Source organism: Erythrolamprus reginae, unplaced genomic scaffold (assembly GCF_031021105.1).
Source record: "Erythrolamprus reginae isolate rEryReg1 unplaced genomic scaffold, rEryReg1.hap1 H_40, whole genome shotgun sequence".
NCBI classification, from domain to species: domain Eukaryota; kingdom Metazoa; phylum Chordata; class Lepidosauria; order Squamata; family Dipsadidae; genus Erythrolamprus; species Erythrolamprus reginae.
In genome coordinates this window covers 300,562-314,386 of record NW_027248496.1, presented here as the reverse complement: position 1 = coordinate 314,386, position 13,825 = coordinate 300,562, and the positions used below count along the sequence as shown (strand labels likewise).

The following is a 13,825-nucleotide window of genomic DNA, read 5'->3' as shown; positions in this document are numbered from 1 at the left end:
CCGATCAGCTGGAACTGGGTGGCAGAGGATAGATTGTGGCATGGCCAGTCAGAGGTGGTATTTAACGGTTCTCTGAACTACTCAAAAGTTCTGCTACCAGTTCTCCAGAACTGGTCAGAACCTGCTGAAACCCACCTGTGGCACATAAAGTAGACTTGGAGAAACCACGCTTAAGAGCAGGAACTGTGAGAGGGTGTTGTGTATACTCTTGTTCAGTTTAGGGATTTTTCTGATTCTGATTCAGAAAGTGGTTATGAATTAGTGGTAGGGCCTGATTTAGAGGCAGAAGAAGTAGGAAACCAACCATAGGACATTTCTATGGGTTCAGATTCAAGTGAAGGAGAAGCAGGTGCTAGATGGGTAAATCCTTATTTCAGACTCTTGCAGAGGCGAAGAGAGCAAATGTCAGGGAAGGAATATTAAGGAGAGGAATGGGTTAATTAATTAAGTAATTAATTTGTCACGTCCGGGTGTCAGTGGAAGAGAAGAGTTGAGTCTGCCATTTAGAAATATGGAGGTTTTTTCAAGCAGCTCTGAATGTAAGCTATGCCTTGTTTGCTTTTAATTGCAGCTTTTATGACTCTGAGCTAACTTTGACTAGCCATAAATCTTAGAATGACTTGTGGAATATTTTAATGATTTTGATGTTGCCTTGCATACCAAAGTTTAAGATAAGAGATTAGCGCTGCGTGCCAAGATGATTCAGTGTGGAACAAAATAAAGAAAAATAAAGATGATGTGCATTTAGCAATCCTTTATTCCAATTATCAATGGCCTTAGCCAGAGACCAGAACAGAGGGGTATTGCAGTTTTAATGGACAACCAATTAAATATGAACTAATGGTGTGTGGCGGCAGTCGAAAAAGCCAATGCAATCCTAAATTGCTTTAATAGAAGGATAGAATCAAGATTGATATACTAATTCCACTCTGCAAAGCTTTAGTAAGACTACACCTAGAATCCTGCATCCAGTTTTGGTCACCACAAGATTAAAAAAAATGTTGAGATCCTAGAAAGAGTGCAGAGAAAAACAGCCAGGGTAATGAGGGCACTGGAGGCTAAAACATACAATGAATGGTTGCGGGAACTGGGTAGGGTTAGTCTAAGAAAGGGAGGCATGATAGCAATCTTCCAATTATCTGAGGGGCTGCCACAGAGAAGAGGAGACCAAGCTATTTTCCAAAGCACCCGAAGGCCAAAGAAGGAACAATGGATAGAAACTGAACAAGCAGAGATTCAACCTGGAAATAAGGAGGAATTTTCTAATAGTGAGAGCAATCAACCAGTGGAACAGAAGTTGCCTTCAGAACTTGTGGTAACTTCATCACTGGAAGCTTTCAAGAAGAGACTGGATTGCTACCTGTCAGAAATGGTGTAGGGTCTGCTTGGTGGTGGGGGGGGGGGTTGGACTACATGACCTCAAAGGCCCCTTCCAACTCTGTTACTGTAATATTTATTAATTCATTGTGTTAAGTATCCCCTTCCCATTTGGAGATCTAAGACATGTGAGAGCACCCCAGAATTTAGCACTGTTTTAGAAATAACATCCTAGGTAGTCTTGACTTACAACAGTCCATTTAATGACAATTCAGTGTTAGAATGGCACTGAAAAACGTCACTTATGATCATTTCCCACAGTTACAACCTTTGCAGCATCCCCATGATCACCTGATCAAAATTCAGATACTTGGCCACTTGGTCATATTTTTGTTTTTTAATTTTTTTTAATTTTACAAATGTGACATACAAGACAAAGGAAAAAAACACATTAAAACATATATATACAACATTTGGTCATATTTTTGACCATTGCTGTGTCCCGAGGTCAAGTGATCTCCTTTTGTAACCTGCTGCCAATTCAAGTCCATGGGGAAGCCATTGCGGTGATTCGTTTATCAGTTCTGGCTCTTTCTTTCTTTCTTTCTTTCTTTCTTTCTTTCTTTCTTTCTTCTTTCCTTCCTTCCTTCCTTCCTTCCTTTATTTTTCCTTTCTTTCCTTCCTTCTCTCTCTCTTCCTCTCTTCCTCTCTCTTTCTTTCTCTTCTTCTCTCCCTTTTTCTTTCTTTCTTTCTTTCTTTCTTTCTTTCTTTCTTTCTTTCCATTTAATCCAGTTTAGTACTAGAACCCAATGAAATATAAATGTTAAAAAGATGTATCTTGAAAGGTCAGTGTTTAGGCCACCTAATGATAGAAGTACAGCATCATTTATCATGAGGAAAATCAAATACTGGACCAGTATATGTCCTTAGCTTACAGCCAGTCACTATATGATCTATAGTTTTGACAGTGGACCTCACAGTCCCACTGTGAGGAGGATACTATGTCTGATCTAGGAGATCTGAGATCCTGTTAGGAGACCTAAGAGAAATGTGAGAGCATGTAATTATCAGTAGTGCTGTTTTAGAAATAAGAGTTATTACATCCAAGTCATGTTTGTGTGGATAATAGAACATCCATCTTTCAGGTGCTGAAAATTGGTCTTCCAAAGCCATTTGTTACAGATATGCAGACCCTTTTCTGGGATCCAGGAGTACCTTTTTGGTTCTCCTCTGCTGAGAAATGCCCCCCCCCCCCTTTTGAGGAATGGGGGCTCCACAGTGCTAATGTCTGCCTATCATGCTGCTAATTTACTGTCTTGCAGATTTTGAGGCCTGTGACCTCAAAACAAAAATAAAACCTCCCCGAGTGTGTTACGATCTCTTCTCAGATGGATTTGAAATGACAGATAGTTTGAATTTGTAGTAGGCAATATTTTACAGGCATAGAAATGTACATTTAAGCAATTGCAGCCTAAAACAATGGTCCTCCCTCTCTCCCTCCCTTCCTTCCTTTCTTCCTTCCTTCCCAGGCTTACGAAAAACGTTTTCCAACCTGCCCCGAGATCCCAGTTTTTCTGGGGAGTGAGATCCTTCGCGAATCCAAGAGTGAAGATGGAGCCATTCATATCCTTGAAAGGAGTTGCAAATTGAATGTGGATGCCCCTCGGCTACTCAAGAAAGTAAGGACTGTAGTGTATTTCTTCTAACAGTGCTTGCCTTAAACTCTTCCCAAATCCTTTGCTCTTCCTTTGCCTGTTTGGATGCTCCTCTTACTTTTTTCTCTTGTTTCTTTCCAGATTGCTGGGGTAGAATATGTCTTTTTCATACAGAAAAATACAGTGAACTGGAGGGAAAGAACCCTCGTGATTGAAGCCCATAATGAGACCTTTGCCAACCGTGTCATTGTCCTGGAAACATGCAACTACTCGGTCAGTAATCCAGCTGAGAGATTTCTCTGATCCTGTGCAAAGGACGAGGGGCTGGTTTGCATTTTTTTTATTTATTTATATATTAGATTTGTATGCCGCCCCTCTCTGAAGACTCGGGGCGGCTCACAGCATACAATATAAAACAGTGCATACAGAGACAAATCTAATTAATTAAAAACTATGTAATCTAAAAAACCCAATATATTAAAAATCAATCAAACAAATTCAAATCGCAGCCATACATTACAATTATTGGGCAGGGGGGTCTAGATCTAATTGCCCCAGGCCTGGTGACATGAGTCTTAAGACTCTTGTGGAAGGCAAGGAGGGTGGGGGCAGTGCGAATCTCTGGGGGAGCTAATTTCAGAGGGCGGGGGTCCCCACAGAGAAGGCTCTTCCCCTTGGCTCTGCCAAGCGACATTGTCTGGTTGACAGGACCTGTGGGACCTAATCGGTCGCTGGGATTCACACGCCAGAAGGCAGTCCCGCAAGTAATCTGGCCCGATGCCATGTAGGGCTTTGTAGGTCATTACCAACACTTTGAATTGCATCCGGCAACCAATGCAATCCGCGGAGTGCTGGAGAGACATGGGCATGTCTGGGGAGGCCCATGACCGCTCGCATGGCTGCATTTTGCACAATTTTGTCAGTTTTTATAATGGATATCCTTGCAATTCTCCCTCTTCTTCTTCCACCTCCTCCTCCTCCTCCTTCTCCTCCTCACTATCACCATCATTTGAAGGACATCAGCCAAACTTTAAATAGCAATCTTCAGAGGTCCCAACAATGCTTTTTTCAAAAGGCATCTGGATTGTTTTATTTTTTTTCTTGTGAAAGAATATTGTGATTTGTTCTTTACTAACTGATAAAATTTCTTAGATAAGAAATCTTTCTTCTCCTCTTTCTCTTTCCCCTTCTCCTTTCCCTTTCCCTTCTCCTCCTCCTTCTCCTCCTGAAAAAAACAATCCAGTTGCCTTTTGAAAAAAAATAACGTATTTGATATATCTTGGATGACTGAGAATCAATATTGATAATCTTCAAAGGAAAATGGGTTTTGCTGCTATTTATAAGTTTGGATGGATTGTTAGATCTCCCAGTCACATCATACCATCTATTTCTTCTTATAATTCCATCCTACAAACTCTTCCAATGAAGCTGTTTTGTTTTATTTTATTTTCTTATTTGCTCCAAACCCACTCACCACCAATTTAGCTAAGGATGCTTGTAACCTTGTCTTTGGGTCAGCAGGTGACTGCCTTTGTCTGCCCCTGACATTTAAGAAGCGATCAAGACAATAAAATACCATTTTTATGCTGGGTCGACAAAAGTCCAGATTGAGTTACTGACATGCTTTATTGCTCCCTATTGAAAAATGCAGCTTAATATGAAAGCTAAGATGCTTGGAAATAAGTGCTATTTTGAATGACCCCAGCTGCAGAAACCCACATCCTTAACATGTCGGATCTTGAAACTGTTCTGCCGGGCTCTATAGTATGACCCTTCCGAAAATTCAAGGGTAAAAAATTCAGACACACACACACTTGAAAATTCAAAAACAATATTTTGTATCACAAAATTCAAAACAAACAAAGCACCCTTTTTATATGGCAAAGTGCACTATTCCCAAAACAAACTTGTAAGCTGTAAAAACCCGTTAAGCAGTCCTTAAGTACTTAGCTAGCAGCTGTGAAGAAACGTCACAGCCCTCCTTCTTCAACGAGTTGAAACACACACGCTTTGGTTGGTTTGGTTTGGTTTATTGGATTTATATGCCGCCCCTCTCCGCAAACTCGGGGCGGCTCACAACAATAATAAAAAACAGTACAGTACATAATACCAAATCCAATGCCCACCCATCTAGTTACAATTTAAAATTAATAATCTCATAAAAACAGTATATATATAAAAAACAGGCACACAGTCAATCAATCAACAAAACAACATGGGCAAGGGGGAGGTGTTTTAGTTCCCCCATGCCTGACGGCAAAGGTGGCCTTGGTTTCAAAGTCTTGAAAAATCAAGAGAGTCCTGAAACAGCAAGTCACGGTCCAAACCAGTACAATCAGATAATCTCCACACTGCAAGGCCAGCACGCTGCCAATTTAACAGCAGCCCTAATCAATGTTCCCTCTAATTTTTTTTCGGTGTGGGCGGAAAAGTACAGTATCTGAGCGACAGTCCCTTTGGGACTGGGCGGCATAGAAGTATAAGTAAGTAAGTAAGTAAGTAAGTAAGTAAGTAAGTAAGTAAGTAAGTAAGTAAGTAGGTAAACAAATAAATAAGAAAAAAATTCCCTTCTTTTTTTATTAAAAGAAAGTAATAATAAAACAAAATCAAAATCTATTACAGTGATCCCTCGAGTTTCGCGATCTCGATCTTCACGAAACGCTATATCGCGATTTGCCCGCGATGACGTCACTCTCTTCCTTCCTCTTGCTCTCGAGGCGAGCGGCGGGTGAACGAGGCGAGCGGCGGGCGAACGGGGCGAGCGGCGGGCGAACGAGGCGAGCGGCGGGCGAACGGGGCGAGCGGCGGGCGAACGAGGGGAGCGGCGGCCGAACGAGGCGAGCGGCGGGCGAACGAGGCGAGCGGCGGGCGAGCGGCGGGCGAACGGGGCGAGCGGCGGGCGAACGGGGCGAGCGGCGGGCGAACGGGGCGAGCGGCGGGCGAACGGGGCGAGCGGCGGGCGAACGGGGCGAGCGGCGGGCGAACGGGGCGAGCGGCGAGCGGCGGGCGGGCATCAGCGAGGATCCGAGGCGGCGGGGAAGACCCAGGGAAGGTTACTTCGGCCGCCTAGCAGCTGATCTGCTCAGTAGCGCAGCAGCAGCGAGGAGCCGAAGATGGGGTTTCCCCTTTGCGTGGGCGGCTGGGAAACCCCAATCTTCGGCTTCTCGCTGCTGCTGCGCTACTGAGCAGATCAGCTGCTAGGCGGCCGAAGGAACCTTCCCTGGGTCTTCCCCGCCGCCCACACGCAAACCCCACCATCTGCGCATGTGCGGCCATGAAAAAAAAGGGCGCGCATGCGCAGATGGTGTTTTTACTTCCGGAACCCTACATCGCGAAAAATCGATTATCGCGAGGGGTCCTGGAATGGAACCCTCGCGATAATGGAGGGATCACTGTACTATTATTACTATCTTCTCCTTTTTCCATCCCTGTCTCCTCCCCCCTTGTGTGTGTGTGTGTGTGTGTGTGAACTCTTGAACCATTTCCAATAACAGGTGAGCTATTGGAAATGGTTCAAGAGTTCACACACACACACATACACACATACACACACACACACACGGCTTGGGAGGGGTTCTCTGTTATTATTTGGGTGCTTTTTACCATAGGCTTTAAATCAAGAGTCATTTTTCTCTCTTTCTCTCTCCCCCTCTTGCTCTCTCTCTTTTTTCTCACTTTCTCTCTCCCTCTCTTTCTATCTCTCTCTCCTCTTGCTCTCCCTCTTGCTCTCTCTCTCGTTTTCTTTCTCTCTTTCTATTGCTTTCTCTCACACACACTCTTTCTATCTCTCTTGCTTTCTTTCTCTTCTCTCTCTTGCTATCTCTCCCCCCTTTCTCTCTCTCTCTTTCTCACTTACTTTCTCTCTCCCTCTCTCTCTGTCAGCGAGGGGGCTGCAAGAGGGGCGGGGGTGGGCATTCCCGAAGTGCCCAAGGCAGGAGGCGGCGGAGGAGGAGAGGGGGCGGATCGGGTGGGTGGGGGACAGGACCGAGAGGCCAGGGGAACAAGGGGGGTGGAGGCACCGTGGGGAGGCAGGGGCGGCCGCGACTCCCTTTCCTCCTACTGCCAGCACCTCCCTGCCCCCGCCCCCCCCCCGCGGGCTGGCAGGGGGATGGGGAGTACACGCCCATAAAAATGGGTGCGCGGGGGGGTATTTTGGGGTGCGCGCACACGCGTGCACCTTACGCTGGCCCTAATTATTCGAACCCCAGCCAACCACAGGCACCCTTTTCCATGGGCGTGCACTCCCCATCCCCCTGCCAGGGGGGGGAGGCGGGGGCGGGGAGGTGCGGCAGTAGGAGGAAAGGGAGCCGCGGCCACCCCTGCCTCCCCATGGTGCCTCCGGCCAAATGCGCCCCTGGCTTCTTGGCCCTGCTCCCCGCCCGCCCGATCCACCCCCTCTCTTCCTCCGCCGCCTCCTACCTTGGGGCGCGACTTCTCCCGCGGTGGTGGCGGCTGCGGGACGAAAGCGCTGCCAGCCAGGGGGCTGTGAGAGAGGGCTTTCTCTGTGGGCTTCGGGAATGCCTGCCCCGCTCCTCTCGCAGCCTTTTTGCTGGGACCGCTTTCGTCCTGGACTTCCAGCAAGGGGGCTGCAATAGAGGCAGGGCAGGTGTTCCCAAAGCACTCGGAGAAAGCACTCTCGCAGCCCCCTCGCTGACAGAGAGAGGGGGAGAGAGAAAGTAAGTGAGAAAGAGAGAGAGAGAGAAAGGGGGGAGAGAGTTAGCAAGAGAGAGAAGAGAAAGAAAGCAAGAGAGATAGAAAGATAGAGTGAGGGAGAGAGAAAGCAACAGAAAGAGAAAGAAAACAAGAGAGAGAGAGAGAGCAAGAGGGGGAGAGAGATAGAAAGAGAGGGAGAGAGAAAGTGAGAAAAAGAGAGAGAGAGAGCAAGAGGGGGAGAGAGAAAGAGAGAGAAATGACTCTTGATTTAAAGCATATGGTAAAAAGCACCCAAATAATAACAGAGAAAAAAAAACCCAGCCGTTTGTGTGTGTGTGTGTGAACTCTTGAACCATTTCCAATAGTTCACCTCTAATTGGAAATGGTTCAAGAGTTCACACAGACACACACAAAGACACACACACACACAAGGGGGGAAGAGACAGGGATGGAAAAAGAGAAGATAATAATAGTAATGGATTTTGGCTTTGTTTTATTATTAATTTCTTTTTTTTAATTAATTAATTTACTTACTTACTTACTTACTTACTTACTTACTTACTTACTTACTTACTTATACTTCTATGCCACCCAGTCCCAAAGGGACTGTCGCTCAGACACTATACTTTTCCGCCCACATAGAAAAAAAATTAGAGGGAACATTGACCACTGGTGGACTCAATTATCTCCTATAATACTTTTGAAGCTGTTCACTCCTATGCATAGCTCTCATCCAAAACTAAGGAAGATAAGGATGATTGACTTCTTCCCCCTCCTCCATCTCACCGTCGCTTCCTTCTGTAGAGGACAATTCACCGTCTGACTCTGTCGGTAGCAAAACAGGCCTATGACATGTCCCCTGCATCCACCTCCTCAGTCCTTGGGGCAGAAGCTGGGCCAGAGCTAACCACAACAGAAACCAGGAACCGTATGCTTGTGTATGTCTGCTTCAGTGGCAGAAGTGGGTCTCAGCAGGTTCTGACCAGTTCTAGAGAACCGGTAGTGAAAATTTTGAATAGTTCAGAGAACTGGCAGTGAAAATTTTGAGTAGTTTGGAGAACCGGCATTGAAAATTTTGAGTAGTCCAGAGAACCAGTAATGGAAATTTTGAGTAGTCCAGAGAACCAGTAGTGGAAATTTTGAGCAGTCTGGAGAACCAGCAGTGAAAATTTTGAACAGTTTGGAGAACAGGCAGTGAAAATTTTGAATAGTTAAGAAATTTTGAGTAATCCGGAGAAACGGCAGCAAAACTTTTGAGTAGTTCACAGAACTAGTAGTGGAAATTTAAAGTAGTTCGGAGAATCAGTAGCGGAAATTTTGAGTAGTTCGGAGAACCAGCAGCAAAACTTTTGAGTAGTTCTCAGAACTAGTAGTGGAAATTTTGAGTAGTCCGGAGAACCGGCAATGAAAATTTTGAGTAGTTCGGAGAACCAGAAGTGAAAATTTTGAGTAGTCCAGAGAACTGGGAGCAAAACTTTTGAGTAGTTCTAGTGGAAATTTTGAGTAGTTTGCAGAACTGGTAATGGAAATTTTGGGTACTTTGGAGAACCGGTAAATACCACCTCTGACTGGCCCTGCCCCATCTAGTCTCTTCTTCCCGAGTCCCATCTGATCAGAAGGGAATGGAGATTTTGCAGTATCCTTCCCCTGCCATGCCCACCAAACTACACCATGCCCACCAAGCCATGCCCACAGAATCGGTAGTTAAAAATTTTGAATCACTGTTCAGAGGGATAGAATCAAGATCACGTGAAGTGTTAATACATGTTGAGACTCTAGAAAGAGTGCAGAGAAGAGCAATGAAGATGATTAGGGGCAGAAGTGGGTTCCTCCTGATTTGGACCAGTTCTATATAACTGGTAGCGGGAATTTTCCCATGCTTTTCAAACCAGTAGTGATGGCCATCTGGATACACATATTCTGAACCAGCTCTCTTGGTGGCGAGATAGATGCTGCCATCTTGTTTTTTGCTTCTCTGCATGCACAGAATCTAAGCTGCCCAGAGTTTCAGGAGAAGGGCAGCATAGAAATTGAATGAATGAATGAATGAATGAATGAATGAATGAATGAATGAATAAATAATCTGGATTTTCAGCACTGCACATGCAGCTGCCTATGTAGTGTGCCTCGGCAGTGTTCAACATGCGCACACCTACACGAGGTGTGAGGAAGTGACCTGGCAGCAAGATAAGTCAGAGCCCACCCCTGATGAGGGGACTGGAGGCTAAAAGAGATAAATAATGATTGCTGGAATTTATTGTGTCTAATTTAACAAAAAGTCTCTGAAAGGAGGGGAAAATAAAAGATGTAGAAATGATCTTTTGAGAACTAGCTTCAAAGTTCCTTTTCAAAGCTGTTTTTTTAGGTATTTCAAGCCAGGTTGATTTCTGACAGTGCCGTTTCTCTGTGGCAGGTCCATCCGGAGAATGAAGATTGGACGTGTTTTGAACAGTCCGCATCCCTTGACATCAAGTCGTTCTTCGGGTTTGAAAACACGGTGGAGAAAATCGCCATGAAGCAATACACAGCCAACATCAAGCGGGTGAATATCAAGCTTCTGTGCATTGCAGTGTGAGTGGTGGGGTGGCTCAGTAGTTAAAGGCACTGGGCTTGTCAGCAGCTGGGGTTTGAAAACTGAGCGCCATGTGATGGGGTGAGTTCTTGTGATCCAATGAAAATGCAAATACAGTGATCCCTCGATTTTCGTGATCTCGATCTTCGCGAAACGCTATATCGCGATTTTTCCCACCCGATGATGTCACTCTCTTCCTTCCTTTCTCATCTTTCTTTTTCTCTCTCTTTCTCTATCTTGCTTCTTCCTCTCACACTCTCTTCCTCCCTCTCTCATCTCTTTCTTTCCTTCTCTCTCTTTCTCTATCTCTCCCCCTCTTGCTCTCGAGCGGCGGGTGGGTGGGCGAGCGGCGGGTGGGCATCAGCGAGGAGCCGAAGATCGGGGTTTCCCCTTTGCGTGGGTGGCGGGGAAGACCCAGGGAAGGTTTCTTCGGCCGCCCAGCAGCTGATCTGCTCGGCAGCGCGGCGAGGAGCTGAAGATCGGGGTTTCCCCTTTGCGTGGGCGGCGGGGAAGACCCATTTTTGGCTCCTCGCTGCTGCTGCGCTGCCAAGCAGATCAGCTGCTGGGCGGCCGAAGAAACCTTCCCTGGGTCTTCCCCGCCGCCCACTCAAAGGGGAAACCCCGATCTTCGGCTCCTCACTGCTGCTGCACCATCTGCGCATGCGCGGCCATGGAAAAAAGGGCGCGCATGCACAGATGATGTTTTTACTTCCGCAACCCTACATCGCGAAAAATCGATTATCGCGAGGGGTCTTGGAACGGAACCCTCGCGATAATCGAGGGATCACTGTAGATAAATAGGCACCACTTCAGTGGGAGGAAACAGCATTCCGGGACGTGAATTTGGTCAGGTGACCAAGCTTGGACAATTCTGGCTCGATGGTCTTGAAACGGAGATGAGCAGCGCCCCCTACAGTCAGAAATGACTAGCGGAGTAAATTCTCAGGGACTCTTCAGCAGCGCCCAATTTCTGCTATTGGTTCTAAAGAACCGAAATGAGCTGTCAACAACCCACTACCGATGCACGCTGATTCTAAATGTCACAAATCAATTCTTTTCAGGGCAAAGAAGTCATCGAGCATTATCTAAAGGAGCTGATATCCCAAGGGATCACTTTTATCCCTCGGTGGACTCCCCCGGAAGCCGAGGGGAGCCTCAGCAAGAGAATTCCATCGGGAAGCAATAATGCTACGATACCGCAGGAAGCCCACCCGCACGGAAACGAGAAAGACCAGCGAGGCAACAATGCCTGCCCTGCGGGGGAGGCTTCGACTCCTGAAGGTAATGGCTTATAACAGCTTTATGGGTGGCAGCTGGTTCCGTTCACCTCATTGTTCCTCTGCCAACTTGGATTTTGGAAGCCGCCCCTGCGGCTAATCTTCCTTCTGTCTTTTTTCTAACACAACTATCTGTTAACATTTGCAATCTGCTCTTACTTAGAACTTATGCTCAGGATAACACTCGGGGGAACTTAAGTTTTGATTCGTGGGACTTCTGCTGCCCCATCTCATCATTTCCTGCTTTAAGTGGCCGTAAACTTGCACTGGGAACGTGGCGACCAATCCTATTGTTCTCTCCCATGGACCCAGCCAGTTTTGGAAAAATCCCTTTCATTCTCATCGGCAAGCGTGTCTCTCTCTCTCTTTGTTTCAAGAGACTTCTGGCACTGATGCCGCCTCTGGATTCTTTCTCTTCCTGGCACAGTGACGGATGAGCTGATTGGCATACGATGTCCACTCCAAAGGGTGGCAACTCTTGAGCATTCTCCTTCTGTTCCCCTTGTCTGGTGGGCTTGTGCTCTTCTGCTCAGGGGGCTGAAACTCACCTTGTGTTCTTCCCAGCCTCCCTCAGCCTCAATAACTTCGCTTTTCTCGTCCCGGGCTTGGAAAGAGCTCAGAGCCAAAAAAAGAGAGAAATCGATTTGAAACCTGGCTTGCCTCTTCTTTGCAGTTGACTTAGAGAACTTAGAATTCTTTTTTGGGGGGGAGAAAAAAAGGAATTAGGTGCTCTTAAACCGTTTCTGGCGTCATGCAGATCGAACACTTTGGCAGCTCACGCCGCCATGAAGGTCCTTGCGGGTTTTGATATGTTGACTCCAACCACAGCTTCAACGCAGTTGACATGTCAGATGCCTCCCTGCTCCCAAATCATGCCATGATAGTTACCATCCCATCTCCATTGCAGGATTGATCCAAGATAAGGGGGAAAGAAAAGGGAGTCGAGGTAAGACGAATCAGGAACGAAATAAAATGTATGCTGAAAGGATAATATATTTTTTCCTATATCATTATTTATTTATTTATTTATATATATTATTTTTATTACTATTACTATTACTATTATTATTATTATTGAAATACAAGTAGTCCTGACTTATGACTGCAACTGAGCAACTAAATTTCTGCTGCTAAGTGACTTTTGCTCCATTTTGCGACCTTTCTTGGCAAAGTAATTACGTGAACCACTGTGTTACTAACACAATTGTTGTTTTTAAATAATTAAAAAAAATTATCTACCATAAAATTATACATATATACATACATACATACATACATACATACATACATACATACATACATATATATATGACGGTCTTGGTATATTCGGGTTTCTTCCCGTGTTGGATTTGCAAATTTCTGGCGACGTTTCGACGAGGTCTCACTCGTCATCTTCAGGCTGGTGTTTCTGTCCTTGTTCTCAGGCGAAAACTGCTCAGGAGAACAAGGACAGAAACACCAGCCTGAAGATGACGAGTGAGACCTCGTCGAAACGTCGCCAGAAATTTCCAAATCCTACACGGGAAGAAACCCGAATATACCAAGACCGTCATACCTGTACCCGTGAAAATCTACGAAAACATATATATATTTACAACAGCACAAAGCTTAAAACTTCAGCCTGATGATGGTGAATGTGATTTCAGCGAAACGTCGCATAGACACTCAAAATATTACACGGGGCAAAACCCGAACTCAAAACAATCTACACACACACACACACACACACACACACGTACACATATATAGCAAACTATACATAATGCGGAACAGCTGGGGGAATCAATTTCCCCATGCCTGGTGACATAGATGGGTTTTCAAGAGTATGCGGAAAGCAAGGAGGGTGGGGGCAGTCCTAATCTCCGGGGGGAGCTGATTCCAGAAGGCTCTTCCCCTGGGTCCCGCCAAGTGACATTGTTTTGTTGACGGAACCCAGAGAAGGCCAACTCTGTGGGACCTAATCAGTCGCTGGGATTCGTGCGGCAGAAGGCGGTCTCGGAGATATTCTGGTCTGATGCCATGTAGGACTTTATAGGTCATAACCAACACTTTGAATTGTGACCGGAAACTCATCGGCAGCCAATGCAGACTGCAGAGTGTTGAAGTAACATGGGCAGATTGAGGGAAGCCCATGATTGCTCTCACAGCCGCGTTCTGCACGATCTGGAGTTTCCGAACACTTTTCAAGGGTAGCCCCATGTAGAGAGCATTACAGTAGTCGAGCCTTGAGTTGATGAGGGCATGAGTGACTGTGAGTAGTGACTCCCGGTCCAGATAGGACCTCAACTGGTGCACCAGGCGAACCTGGGCAAACGCCCCCCTCACCATAGCCGAAAGGTAGTGTTCTAATA

The 13,825-nt window shown here is 46.0% G+C and overlaps 1 protein-coding gene across 1 annotated transcript in view; it reads left to right on the top strand.

Moving 5' to 3' along the window:
* LOC139155664 (SEC14-like protein 5) overlaps nt 1–13,825 on the top strand; it is a gene marked incomplete at its 5' end in the record, with an annotated part of 67,439 nt that overhangs the window by 18,120 nt on the left and 35,494 nt on the right. Inside the window, 4 exon segments of the mRNA XM_070730904.1 lie at nt 2,847–2,996; nt 3,114–3,245; nt 10,039–10,167; nt 11,259–11,478. Of these exon segments, the coding sequence (XP_070587005.1) occupies nt 2,847–2,996; nt 3,114–3,245; nt 10,039–10,167; nt 11,259–11,478 (631 nt within the window).